Source organism: Sardina pilchardus, chromosome 20, assembly GCF_963854185.1.
Source record: "Sardina pilchardus chromosome 20, fSarPil1.1, whole genome shotgun sequence".
NCBI classification, from domain to species: Eukaryota; Metazoa; Chordata; class Actinopteri; order Clupeiformes; family Clupeidae; genus Sardina; species Sardina pilchardus.
In genome coordinates this window covers 20,401,996-20,416,916 of record NC_085013.1, presented here as the reverse complement: position 1 = coordinate 20,416,916, position 14,921 = coordinate 20,401,996, and the positions used below count along the sequence as shown (strand labels likewise).

Genomic DNA, 14,921 nt, shown 5'->3' with positions numbered 1-14,921 from the left:
TCTTCCTGTGCTAGTTGATACTTACCTACCTCTAATAAACCATTTCGGGTTTTTAAACAAGCCACCAGGGGAAATATTGGATGACACTAGTCTGGTGACGTGTAGGACTAGCCTAATGACACGCCTCAGCAACAGGGAGAAATAAACTAGTATAGGCCTACTAAAACCATGGAAATCTCAGTGCACAAAAATATAATTGAGAATTGGAAGGGTCTCTCCCTCTCCCTCTCCCTAGCATGTCACCACCATTTTTGTTGGCTCTGACATAAGACTAATGTATTGAATTGAGATAGGGGACTTAAATCTTGAAAACTCCACCCTTAAATTAAATCCATTGCTCCAATTTGAAGTTTACCGACATCCGCCGTTGGGGAGGGCTTGGTCTTTTTTGGTCGACTACCAGCAGCCTTACAGAATAGACACATGTACACTCGACATAATTATGATTTCTAATTCTGATCATATCTAAACCCCACATATAGTAGCCAACTAGTAATGTGTTCTAACAGTATAGTAGACAGCAGACCCTCTCCCTTTGCCTCCAGTGACTTGAGAAGAAAACTCATAGTACTCGAAATATTGAAAAAGGTCATAAATAAAAGCTATTCGAAATTGTCAATATAACTATTACAAATAATATCAAGTCTGTTGCGGAAAGTAATTCGATCAGTGGTTCAGTCTTGAGAAACCATAACAATGACTCCATCACTTCACAGCCAGCATTGTCCAAGTTGTCATGGCAGTAGATGAATAAAAAATACAAATGTGTTCATTTATAAACATTTCCGCCTAGGCTAATATTCTCAACTCCCAATTATCCTGCTTTTAAAGGTTTAATGAGCTCTATGAGAGAAGGAGAGAAGGCCTGCATGAGGATTCTCACAACAGCATATCAGCACTTTGTACAAGTAATACATTTGTGTTCCATCTACATCCAGAAAGGGAATTAAACGTGACAATTTAGTAGAAAGCCAATAATGAATACGGCCAGTTAAAGACGAGCACAGTTGTTGGTACAAAAGATTGAGATAATACACTGCAATAACAGGAAGAATAACTTCTCTCACGTCCACACCCCCCACCTCACCCCACCCCACCCCACCTCAACCTCAACGCACTCAGTGTGCTTTGGGGGCTCCAATTATCTCTGAGTGCTATTCTGAAGGCTTTAGCCAGCCTCCCGTAGCAGACCAAGGTGCTGCGGCCGGTGCACCTGTAATGCAGACAGGGGAGTGGGCTCTATTATCCAGCCCTGCACTTGCCCAGTGGGGAACAGCAGGAGGGACAGATGGGAGGGGGGTCAAGTTACTCCGGGGGCTCCACCCTCCCTGTCCCCCCCCCCCCCCCCCACATACGCCGGCCCCTACGCACCCTGCTCCCCTCGCCTCCCACAGGGGCTTTGGTCAGCCTGTCACCCTGGTGCTGATGGATTCTCCCACAAGGAGGTGAATTAAGTCAACATACGATGATGACAAGTTGTTTTTTTAAAGGCTATTAAAATGGACACGTCAACTGTGAAACGGTGGCAACTGCAAAGAAGTTGCAGGGCTCATTTGGATAGAGCAGGGAGATAGGTCCTATTTGGACAGAACAGGGAGACAGGTCCTACTTGGATAGAGAAGGGAGACGTGTCCTATTTGAGATGGAAAAGATGACATGTCAGACACTCTTGATATGAATTTCAAATTGATTTAATGAAATGTTTGAAATTTTCACATTTCTAATAAAGAGAACAAGATTTTTTTTTCTCATTAAAAAGTTTGATATGTTAACAAGTGATGATGAAATCTTCAACTCCCCCCACTCCCTCTTTTACAAAGATTATATTACAAGCATTAATATATTTATATCCTTTAGGATGACAACCCTCCCAAAAGACACGCTGTACAGGGTTCCTAGTCCAAATATCAACAATGAACACTAGCTCTGTCACTTCACATCAGTAAAGCCAGTTGAAGTTAAGACACTTTCCAGGTCTGGACCGAGTCACCTTTAACAACCACCACCACCGTGATCCAAACCTGTCAGACTTCTTGAAAGTTCACGTCAACACTCGGTAGGAACATCGGCCGGCAATAAGAAGAGTGCTGTCTTCTGAGTGGCTGTTGCAAGGTGGGTGAAATGTCGGACTGATCTGGGTTCATTATTTGCATACATTCCTCAAACGGACAACAACAACAACATCAACAACATTAACAACAACAACAACAAAATAAAGGTTCCTTCAGATCGGACATATAGAGCATGCCTCCTATGTGATTTTATCAGTGCTTGGAAAAGAAAATGGACACAGCAAAACACGAAAACATGACAGAAGAGGCAAAGATTAAAAAAAGAAAAAAAAAACCCATACACACACACACACACACGCACACCACCAACAGAAAGAAGAGATGATCAGGTAAGGCATATTAGTGCAACATGTGTGGAGTTGCAGCTCGGGTGGAGCTTACAGAGTGTGTAACACCTGGCCACCATGACAACCTCCCTGCTGGCTTGGGTCACCGGGGGAATAGGTGTGTGTGTGTGTGTGTGTGTGTGTGTGCAGGGGTGGTGTGTGTGTGTGTGTGTGCAGGGGTGGGGTGTGTGTGAAGGGGTGTGTGTGTGTGTGTGTGCAGGGGTGGGGTGTGTGTGTGTGTGTGTGTGTGTGCAGGGGTGAGGGGGGGGGGGTCCACTGGCAGCGCCAGCGTGCCGGTTGCTAGGAGGACACGGAGAGCTCAGCGCTGGCATGTCCTCCGACCCCCCTGTTGGCATGGTAAGGGCATCGGGAGAGCGGCGAGCGCAGCGACGTGGAGCAGGTGTGCTTTCATTCCAATTCAGCATCAAATCAGAACGGAGGGACTCCTGGAAAAACGCAAGGGGCATTCCAAAAGCCACTCCATCTGCTCGCAGGAAATGTTTGCAGAGATCACAAGTAGCTGCCGAGCAGAGGGGGCCTTTGTTGGGGGAGGGGGGGGGGGGGACGGAGCTCATTTTAGCTTTCTGTTTCACATCTCCCTCTCTCTATCTCTCCCTCTCTCTCTCTATCTCTCTCTCTCTCTAATTTACTAAGATGAGAGAATGACCTTCAGAGGCAGCTCTCTGCGTGTGCTGGTCAAGTGTACGGATTTAATAAAGGGGAACAAAATAAAATGGCCGCTGCTGAAGAGCTGAACGAACGACGGTGCAGGAGGCATTGGGGTGGACAGGTATTACACATTTACCTCTGGTAAGGTCCGTCTCTCTCTCACATACACACACCCCCAGACAGACAGACAGACAGACAGACAGACACACACACACACATACAGACACACACACACACACACACACACACACACACACACACACACCAGTGCACGCACGGAGTTAAGTATCACCTGAGGCTCCAGTGGCGATTACTTCTAGTCAGCTCATGTACATCTATTTAAATGGCAATAACGTCAGCAAATATTACTCTGTGTATGTACAACAAGAAACAAATAAAAAAAAAAATCATCAGATAAAATTTAAAGCAATGTACATTTGAGAAAGAGAGAGACAACACAGTAAGGACAGACATCTTGTATATCCTACATTATTGTCCACTCTTCTGAAAACATTGGAATGTCGAGCAGATATCACATGAGACAATGGAATAGACAAGTTTACATAATTTAAATGTACATTTTGAACAAAGATTTAATTTCCTTCGTAACTCCACACAAAAAATTCTGATATTTGCACTCATAATATTTTTCCTTGCAGCAAAAACAAAAAGCATGAAATTGGCAGCGAAAAATTGTGATAAAAGTGATAACAATTAATGTAATTCAACTAAAATAGTAAATGACAGCATAAACTGAAACAAGATTAATTTCAATTAATTAGTGATTTCTCCTCTGTGGTAGACTTCAGCATTGAGCTGGACAACTTCATTGACTTTCCAGAAGACCTGGATAAGTACACGTCATGCTACATGATGACCATTTCATAAAGCTGGCAACATCTGGATTGGCCCATTGCAAAATAATTTAAGCTCACCCCGAGATTAACAGGGACAGTCTTGGTGACCTACATACTGTAGATCAATTCAATTCCTGGTATGTCGGCCAAGTATTATCTTGCTCAGAGACACATTCACATTCACAACACACACACACACAATGGTACCAAGCAGATATTCCCATAGTTCTCCCCGTATCTTCTTTCTCTGACATGATTCGTTTGCAGTATTTCAATTTATCATCATCGTTCATGTGATCTGAATCATAATAAAAAAGAAGTCTCTTTCGCATGCTCCTCTCCATCCACTCACATTAGTGTGATAGCAGTAAAACCTCGTCTACCCCACGGGCACCAGAAGCCGAACCACGACAGCCTCAACCATTCATCATTTCCAGTTACTTGTGACCAGTGTAGAACAACAACAAGAAAAAACAAAAAAAACAAAAACAAAAAAATAAAACGGAACAAAAAAACCCAAAGTAGAACACATTATTATCAATATTTTCACTCTAAAACTGAACATTGCAGCCTTGATGATGGTTGAGGTCATTGGCAGGACGGGACAGTGACGGGGGGGTTTGGGGGGCGTGGGGGGGGCACGGGGGGTGCGGGTGCGTTCGGGACAGTACGGGCATCAGTTGGAGGACTTGCTGATGGCGCTGGCGGAGCGGCGGAGTTTGCCGGACACTCGGTGCTTGGTGGCACGGGGCATCGTCGGGGAGACCTGGTCGGTGGAGTCGGCGGCGGCGGTTGCCGTGGAGATGGGCAGCTCAGCGCTGGTGCTGCCACTCAGGGATCCTGGGAGGGGAGGGGGGTGGTGGGGGGGGGAGAGAGGAAGAGCAAAAAGATGGGACCGCAGTCGAGAGAGAGGCAGGCAGAGCTCAGTGGGGGTGGGGGATGGGGGGGGGGGGGGGGGGCATGGGTGAGGAGGGACGGGGGGGTCCAGCGCTAAAAGCAACATGCCCGCGCCTGCCGTGCCAACATGCCTACCTCACCCTCACAGCCTCCCCACAAACAAACAAACAAACAAACAAACAGACAAACAAACAGACACCACAGCACAACATCAACGCTCCAGTGACCTTCTAACCCAAACATCTAATTATGAAGACATTCACCATCTTTTGTTCAACTTTGCATGAACTACTGCCTGCTTACAAATGAATCAAAAGTAGAGTAAGAATTGAATTGCTTTTATCAGCATATTGATTCTCGACTAAGGGTTTTGGCCACTCTGAAGACCCAAATCGCAAAGGCAAGGCAAACTATAACACCTTGGCTACTGTGCTTCAAATGTGCATTTTGTGGTGTGTCTGTGCCGTTTAGAGTTAATCTAGTATAAAATCTGTGGGATTAAGGTGGGGTTGAATCTTTGTGAAAAAAGTTCGCACACCTCTTGGTATTCTTTTGATGTATTTTTAAAGCTTATTTTCTCATTTGGCAGGTAGATAACGTTTCGACCCTGCAGTCTTCCTCAGATTCACTAGAGTAGAGCTGGTGAGATGTGCTGAATTAGTCAGAGAGCAGACTTCAGCCTGAGTTTTGGCCACTCTGACGACCCAAATCACAAAGGCAAGGCAGACTTACACTAAAATACCTTGGCTACTGTGTTTCAAGTGTGCATTTTGTGGTGTGTCTGTGCAGTTTAGAGTTTATCTAGAATAAAAACGGTGGGACTAGGGTACAGTTGGTCAGATTAGCTATATTAGTATAAAAAAACAGTGTTCAAAACAGCAGAGTTAAATCTATGAACAGGAGGGTGGCAATGCGGTTGCTATCAGCTGATGAAGCGTTCAGACGCAGGGCCAGCACAGAATTACATCTCGGCCCACACCCCCTCCCCTTTCTTTAACTGCTGCCTTGGAATTAAACAAGTTCCCTGTGTCCTGAGAGGCATCTGCTTGCCTATTTTCTTTCCGCTGTCTTTCATTTCAGCCCCTTTTGCCCCCTCCTCCCCGACGCAGCTCGAGTTACCGCGGCTGAAAGGGGGAGCAGATGGACAGGAGAGAGAGAGGGAGAGAGAGAGAGAGAGAGAGAGAGAGAGAGAAAGGAAAGAGGAAGAGAGGGATAGAAAGAAAGAGAGAGAGGGAGATAGAGAGGAAGAGGGGAGATAGATAGATAGAGAGAGAGAGAGATGGGACAGAGGGAGAGAGAGAAAGGAGAGAAAGAGGAAGAGAGGGAGAGAAAGAAAGAGAAAGAAAGAGAAAGGAGATAGATGTATAGATAGTTATATAGAAAGATAGATAGATAGATAGATGGAGAGAGAGAGAGAGAAAGGAGATAGATGTATAGATAGTTATATAGATAGATAGATAGATAGATGGAGTGAGAGAGAGATAGATAGATAGATGGAGAGAGAGAGAGAGAGAGAGAGAGAGAGAAAAGGAGAGAAAGAGAGAGAGAGAGACCCCCCCTCTGGCTCTCTCCTCAGGGCCCTTGCCTGCCACACACTGCCGATCTCTGGGTGAGAAAGAGAACAAGAAAGAGAGAAGACACACACACCCATGAAGGTGTGGGAGTGCCTGTCCACCCCGTCTCCACCGAGAGATCTCGCTCTCATTACGTCTAGACGGAGTTGGCACGTTCATGTCCACTCTGTGTCCACCGAGAGCTCTCGGACTGTTGGCGTTTCATTACGTCTATTGGGGGTCGGCACGCTCACGTCGCCTCAGAGTGGAGAAATGTCACAGCTGTGGGGGCCGCCAGTGGACTCCAGCTCACAGCACTAGCTCCATCACCCAATCAGAGCTCACGGCACTAGCTCCATCACCCGATCAGAGCTCACGGCACTAGCTCCATCACCCAATCAGAGCTCACGGCACTAGCTCCATCACCCGATCAGAGCTCACGGCACTAGCTCCATCACCCAATCAGAGCTCACGGCACTAGCTCCATCACCCAATCAGAGCTCACGGCACTAGCTCCATCACCCAATCAGAGCTCACAGCACTAGCTCCATCATCCATTCAGGACAGAAGCTTTGGTCTCCAGCATGCCAAGGTGAACAGCTACCGTAAACTAAGGAACTGCTGTCTTTAGTCTCTAATCTAGTGCTGGAACGTCAAAGACGATCCACACGCCACAGAGCTCCTATTCAAAGTGTTTATTAGAGACGCTTGTGCACCCCTTCCTCAGACTTTTACCATGATCTATCTAGTTAGTACATAATATATTCCTGAGAGCATGAATTACGAGGAAGCTACACCAGGCTCGTAACTTAGGCATTCCGTTCGCATCTGCTGCAACAATTTAACTTACTCTATAATCAATGGAAGTAGCTACATCAGACGTGATTGCAGCACATATGTTAAAAAACATAGACCAGTCTCCTAATACGCGATTTTTACGTGTTGCGAACTGCAGTGGATAGAAAAGTCTGGTAGGTGGGCAATGGGCATAGCACAGCTGGACACACATCCCATCAGGAAAAGGGGAGAAGTGGGCAAAGCGATCCGCATACAGTCACCGGCATGAGAGAGGCAACACGTGACCACTCACACCAGCGCCACCATTTTGAACGTATTTGAATGTACGTAAGTATTCGATAAACAATGGATTTTATTGGAGTGGCGCAGACAAAACTGGAGTCGTGTCATAATGGACGCAGCGGTGGCTGCGGTAGAGTTTGACCAGAGAGGGTTAAAGCGGATAGTAATGAAGGATCTTTGGTTTGACACTGGCATGCAGGGTTCTATTGAAAACAACGGAATCCAATGGAATCCAGCACTGGGGTTCTATTGAAAACAACGGAATCCAAAGGAGGCCGGCGCTGAAGAGGAGTGTGCCACACTGCACTCATGTCAGTGCCTACGTACGAAGGCTTGTAGTGATCGTCAAGGCAATGACAACTGTGTCAGTCATCTTGGGTCTCAATGAGCTTTTGGAAAAGGTATGAAGGACAGTGCGTTGTGGTTCAATGGCAGGTAGATATGGGCATGGCATTCAGCCGTGTGTATTTGTAGACAACACAAAAGAGTGAAGACTTTCTGTCCACCTTCCTCTGAATCCACTTCAAATCCTTTTGGGCCCGCAAAACAAACCACATACAAAAAAAACCTGCTTTGTGTGTGTGTGTGTGTGTGTGTGTGTGTGTGTGTGTGTGTGTGTGTGTGTGTGTGTGTGTGTGTGTGCAGAAAAGAGAGACAACATAAACAAACAAACAAAAAAGGACAAATCAAGCAAACAGGATTTGCTCCCCACTGGATCCCTGCAGCGATTCACACTAAGCACAGCCATTCTCCATCAGGGCCAGGTGTTAGTGTCACCCCACAAACACAGGGGGGGGGGGGGAGAGAGACGGAGGGAGAGAGAGAGAAAGAGATAGAGAGAGGGAGAGAGAGAGAAAGAGACAAGAGAAAAAGGAGGGAGGTGAAGGGAAAACATGGGGCAAAAAGAAAGCAAAGACATGCAACCAATGACAGAGATAGATAGAGATAGAGATAGATAGATAGAGAGATAGATAGAGATAGATAGATAGAGAGAGAGAGAGAGAGTGAAGAGAGATTTCTGAGAGTGCACCAATTCTGTCATGCTGCTGCCACATCAGTGGCACCTGCAGAGCATCATACGCAATGGCCAGCCAAGATCAACCAACCACACCAGTACCCCAAACACACACATGCACACACACGCACACGCACACACACACACCATCTCACACACATACCACTCCAGAGAACACTCCTACCCCATCACACACGCACGCACGCACGCACGCACGCACACACACACACACTCTTACCACTCCAGAGAACACATACTCTTACCCCATCTTACACACGCGCACACACACACGCACAGCCTCAAACCACCCCAAAGAAAACACACTTTTACGCCCCCACGCACGCAATCACGCACAGACAGACACACAGACGCACACACATACACATACAGCCTCAAACCACTCCAGAGAACATACACTCCTTCTCCATCTCTCTCTCTCTCTCACTCACTTTTCTCTCACTCACACACACACACACACACACACACACACTCTCTCACTCACACACACACTCACACGGCCATGTGTCTCTGTGCTCCGTGGCACAGGCATTGGTTAGATGAAGCTGGTTAGTGAGGTAAGGAGCAGGAAGTGAGCGAGAGGTTTGGGAAGACCAGGCAGTGAGAGGAGGCCTTTCTGCCAGCACACAAGCTTTCGGTCGACACGGGCAGAGAGGGTACGGGTGGAGTGGGGGGGTTGTTAAGAGGGTTATCTTACCTTTATCAAATACCGTAATGAGACCTTTAACATATTTTAATCTAAAAAGAGGAGAGAAGACAATAAAAGCATCACGTAAAAAACACACAGTCACAGCACAGAACTTAGAAGGGGGGGGGGGGGGGGGGGGGTTATGATGTGAGAGAGGGAGAGAGAAGGAGAGGTGGAGGAAGAGGGGGATTACGAGGAAGAGGAAGGTGGATGAAGAGGAGAGGAAGGTGGGCTACATGGTTAGATCACGACACAAACAACAACAACAACAACAACATCAACAGCAGCAAAAACAAAACAGGTCAACAAAGGAGCTAGGGGAGACACCGTGGGCAAGTTAGGTGTTATGGCTGGACTCTAGAACACACAGAACGACATCACCACCACCCACGGCAGAAGGACCCGGAACACCGAGAGTGTGAGTGTGAGTGGAAACAATCCCTCCGAGTCGGCCGTCCCCTCGGAAGGAAAGGTCTCCCCACAGTCTACACTCACTCTAGCTGTCTTATTCCACACTAGTGAAGCAGTGAGGTGGGAAACCAGAGAGGGTGGTGAGTTATTCCCATTCAGCGGCTGGCTGGGGTGGTAGTGGGAGAGGGAACTGAGTACGGGGTTAGCACTGCTAGTTCTGTGAGTCACCCAAAATGGCTACCGCCGTGAAGGCAGTGACGGCAGCACAGCAGAGTGAGAATGGCATTGGGTTAAAGAGATCCAGGTATGAAGGAGTTGAATGAATTTGGCTGTGTGTGTGTGTGTGTGTGTGTGTGTGTGCGTGTGTCAGTGCAGGCCTCCTCTGGCCAACACTATGCTGAGTGAACACAGACACAACAGGAGCCCAACAGGAGCCTGCCGTCATGAGGTCACTAGAACACTGCGCAACGATGGAGGGAAAAAAGGTCACGTTTGCTGCCACAATTATCATACATAAAAACAAAACAAAAAGAAGTGAATAAATTATAAATAAACACAAAATAAAATCACTATTAAAACATGACTTCACAGTACATGCAGGAGAGCAGTGAAACGTGGAGAGGTCACTGGCTAGGAGACAGGAGGCCGGAGGTGGCTGGAGGTAGGTGGAGGTGGGTTGGGTAACCGGGGCGTTGGGATTTGAAGGCTGGGGGTGGGGTGGGGTGGGTGGGGTGGGTGGGGTGGATGGGGTAACCGGGGCAGAAAACGTTTGTCTAGGAGCGCTTCTTGGACTCAGAAAAAGTTTGTTTGAGGTGCTCTTTGGAAGGGAAAAAATTCAATTGGAAAAACCAGAGGAACTCCAAGGCACTCTCATGTAACAAAAGTTAAAAAGCCTTTATTGTAGCGGCTCGGTCACATTAAACCTTTTAGAAAACTCCAACGCGTTTCGGCAATGTAGCCTTCATCAGGGAGTCAAACCAAACTTTGACTCCCTGATGGGGGTAACCGGGGCGTTGGGATTTGAAGGCTGGGGGTAGGGTGGGGTGGATGGGGTGGGGTGGGGAAAGGTGGGGTGGGGTGATGGGGAAGGGGGTGACATGCCTAGCTGAGGAGGCAGGCAGAAAGCTTACTACTGTCCAGGCGGGCCCAGGGATACTCCACGCTCCACAACATTCCTGGCCAACGTCTGCACACTGTCATGGGTCACGCATTAGGATCAGGACTCTTATCACTCTACTGTTACTTAGCACTGCAGGGCTCTCTCTCATCATCTCACACACACACACACACACACACACACACACACACACACACACACACACTCCTATAGCATCATGCACGGCTTCATCAGAGTGGGTTAGACATTTTGAACTGTTGGAAGTCAGTTACACCGCTTCACAGCCTGAATGTCATGAGATTTAAACAATCTACGAGCTCTACTGGGGCGATGTTGAAAACTCGGAAATGTTTCTGGATTAAGGTATGTTTTTTTTTCATAAGCTGCCTTGGTATCTCTGGGAATTTATGCCTCTGTGCTCGCTATGAAGATAATGCACAAGGTGGACAATCGTAACCAAGGACACCTCAAAGACTGCTACCCCTTAACCACAGTTACCACAAGGTCTTGAAATGTTACTTAATGTGCTAATTAAAAAAAATTAAAATAAATAATAATAATAAAATACGGCTATGTCCTCTATTTAAAATGTCTTGCATTTGGTTGGTAGCCATTATTCACTGCTAAGATTACTACTATCCAGTTATAAAGAAGGGTGACTGGTATATTCAGATCTACTCTTAACAGATCTATTCATACAGTGTCTTAATATCAGAAAACATGAAAAAAAAAAAAAAAAAGCAAAGACAAAAGCACAAGCAACTCACACACACACACACACACACACACACACACACACACAAAAGCCAAGAAATAATGCTTGCAAATCTATTCGGTCCTGGCCTTCAATAACAAAAAGCTGTTTAAAATGAATGTCCTACACAGTGAGAGGGGGCGCATCCATTAAAGCTTGATTACACTCTGCAGTCTAACACTTTCCTGCAGGACACACACGCTGGTGTGGGCTCCACTATGCCACACATCCTGCTTAAGCGCTAACAAAGACAAAGACACAGTTGTGACTCCTTGGCAAGAGGCACACATTTTAGCAAGACAGCCAGTCTGGTTATCTTTGGTCTCTGTTTATGTAGGTGTGTGTGTAGGTGTGTATGTGTGTGTCTCTCCCTGAATGTGTGAGTGTGTGAGTGTGTGTGTGTGGTGTGTGTGCATGCATGTACATGTATACAGATGTGTGTGTGCATGTGTGTGTGTGCATGTGTGTGTGTGTGTGTGTGTGTGTGTGTGTGTGTGTGCACGCTTCTTCTCCTGGCTGCTTTGCATGTTGGTTTGTGACGGGGTCATAGCGGGTCAGTGTGTTGATTCTCCCCAGATTTCAAGGGGACAAAAAAGGAAGGAGTCATTATGGAAATGGACCCAGCAGCCTGCCGACTCCCACTCTTATCAGTCCTGTATAATGTGTACCCCCCCCCCCCCCGCCCCCCCACACTCAGAACAAACACACTGAACCAAGGGCAAAAGATACACACATCGTGATCACAGGGAATACAGGGACATATCTGCTGATCACAATACATCAGGAGTAAATATCAGACTAAATGAGGACAGAGGTAAACGGGGAGAGGAAAAGGGTATGAGAAGGAGGACAGGCAATAGGAGGATCAAGACGTGATCTTACCTGTGGTACTCATTGAATAGTACATGGGCGATGGGGAGAACACCTGGGAGGCAAAGTCCTCAAAGGTCATGACCTCTCGATGGTTCTGGATGATGGCCTCCAGGTACAGCGCCCGCTCCTCATAGCTTAGTGACTCAGAATTAAGGAATCATTGTGTGTCAGCTCAGCAATAAACATAATTAAAAAAAAAAAAAAAGCAGCACAAAATGTAATCGATAAACTACGATTACATCAATTATAGAGCAGATTTATAGAGCATTGCAAAGAGAATTATATACACAACTGTAGAACATAAAAAAAACGTTGGAGTTCCACTCGGCTCAATTCTTGGACATTACACTTTCCACATATAAGAATAGAAATAGAGATAATTTCAGATACACACAGGACCAGAGAGGTGTTAAATTTATTGTGCTATGGGTGCTATGGGTAGGTACAGTGGGTATAGTAAGTATTCATACCCATGCTAAAGTTGACTAAAAAGAGGAATATAAAATCATCTTTTGAGAATTGATTGTAATGCCTTAATTCAAAAAATGAGTAAAAATCAAACCGCTAAGGACACTAATTTTCTTTGTGATTGAAGAATGTATCGTAAATAGATAAATGTTCTTCCTTAAATACAGGGAGCATAAGTAATTGACCCCTATGTTAAATTCCCATAGGAGCAGGAGGATTTTTTATATGTTTTTATTTTTAAAGGCCAGCTATTTCATGGATCCAGGATATTATGCATCCTGATAAAGTTCCCTTGGCCTTTGGAATTAAAATAGCCCCACATCATCATATACCCTTCACCATAGCTAGAGATTGGCATGGTGCTTTTTCCAGTTAGCCTATTAGCCTGTTTGATGCTCATTGAGCTCAATGCAAATCAAACAGGCTAATAGGCTAACTGGAAAAAGCACCATGCCAGTCTCTAGCTGTGGTGAAGGGTATGTGATGATGTGGGGCTATTTTAATTCCAAAGGCCAAGGGAACTTTATCAGGATGCATAATATCCTGGATCCATGAAATAGCTGGCCTTTAAAAATAAAAACATATTAAAAATCCTCCTGCTCCTATGGGAATTTAACATAGGGGTCAATTACTTATGCTCTCTGTATTTAAGGAAGAACATTTATCTATTTACGATACATTCTTCAATCACAAAGAAAATTAGTGTCCTTAGCGGTTTGATTTTTACTCATTTTTTGAATTAAGGCATTACAATCAATTCTCAAAAGATGATTTTATATTCCTCTTTTTAGTCAACTTTAGCATGGGTATGAATACTTACTATAGCCACTGTATATAGATATGTAGATAATAACAACTCAATAACAAATGAAAGGATCCACCAATCACACACAAGACGGTCTGTAAAATTTGATACATAACACAGAGAAAATAATAAACCACAACAAATACCAGGTCAACAAATACTGTTTTGAACATTTATGGCAAGAATGGTCAGTTCCAGTCTCAACAACACATTTTAAAATATATCTCCACTCAGTGTAAAACTTCTGGAGATATCGCAGCGTAGAATATTTTGCTGCATTCCTTTGTGGATGTGTGTAGACACATGCGGAGAGTGTGAAAGTGAAAGACTTCTGCCCCAGGCAATCCATTTCAGGCTTGAACTCCTGATGACTGTGTTGTCTAATGAATAGCCTGCCAGGGCGCTGTGGAGTGGAGCCGCACGCCTGCCTGCTGAAATTCTAAAGGGACCCACTGATGCCATTCCCGCCTCATTATGGAAACTGCTTATGCTGCATGGTGCTAGGCTGTTGCCAAGGCCCCACTACTCCACCATGGCCGAGCTGTCAGATCCACAGTTCCTGTCTGGTTGACAAACGTGTGTGTGTGTGTGTGTGTGTGTGTGTGTGTGTGTGTGTGTGTGTGTGTGTGTGTGTGTGTGTAGCGGTGCGGCCACGTGCCGGCGCAGCAGGGGCTGAGGCAGCCGTGACAAATTGTTGAAAGGGTCTGTCTCAGCCCAGCACTGACAAGCACCTGAGCCTGAGGCCTGGACACAGGGAGGGGAGCAATCTGCCTCCCTCCATTTCTGCCTCCATCAACATGCACATAGAGGAGGGAGGGAGGGGAGGATGAGAGAGGAGAAAGAGATGGAAGAGGGGGAGGGAGAGTGAAGTGGAGAGAGAGAGAGAAAGACACACACACACACACACACACACACACACACACACACACACACACACACACATACAGAGAAATGGAAGAGGCTATCAAATCTTGAATGACAGGAAAGGGACAAAAAACATGGTGAACACCCTTGCTGTTTGAATTTTAAAAGTCAACAGGTGGGCACACCAGTACACAGGACAAACACACGCCAGTGTAAGTGAAAGTCTTATACTTATGTAATGTTTCCATCATTATCTTCTCTAGTCATTTAGGAGCTTTGACCTGACTGAAATCCAAGAAGGAACATTCGCACATTTGCAGCTATGGCAATCTAGGGTTAAATTACGCTGAGTGATTAGCTTTGGCTAAACATCAAGTGAGAATCCTTGCCTGTGCACAACATCAACAAATTATCAACTTCACCTCATAATGGTGCCAAACCGAGTGAGGAATTA

General features: G+C 45.9%; 1 protein-coding gene across 1 annotated transcript in view; it reads right to left on the bottom strand.

Moving 5' to 3' along the window:
• Positions 1–1,675: 1,675 nt before the first annotated feature.
• ralgapa2 (Ral GTPase activating protein catalytic subunit alpha 2) overlaps positions 1,676–14,921 on the bottom strand; it is a 127,751-nt gene continuing 114,505 nt past the window's right edge. Inside the window, 2 exon segments of the mRNA XM_062523250.1 lie at positions 1,676–4,764; positions 12,340–12,464. Of these exon segments, the coding sequence (XP_062379234.1) occupies positions 4,601–4,764; positions 12,340–12,464 (289 nt within the window). The 3' untranslated portion in view covers positions 1,676–4,600.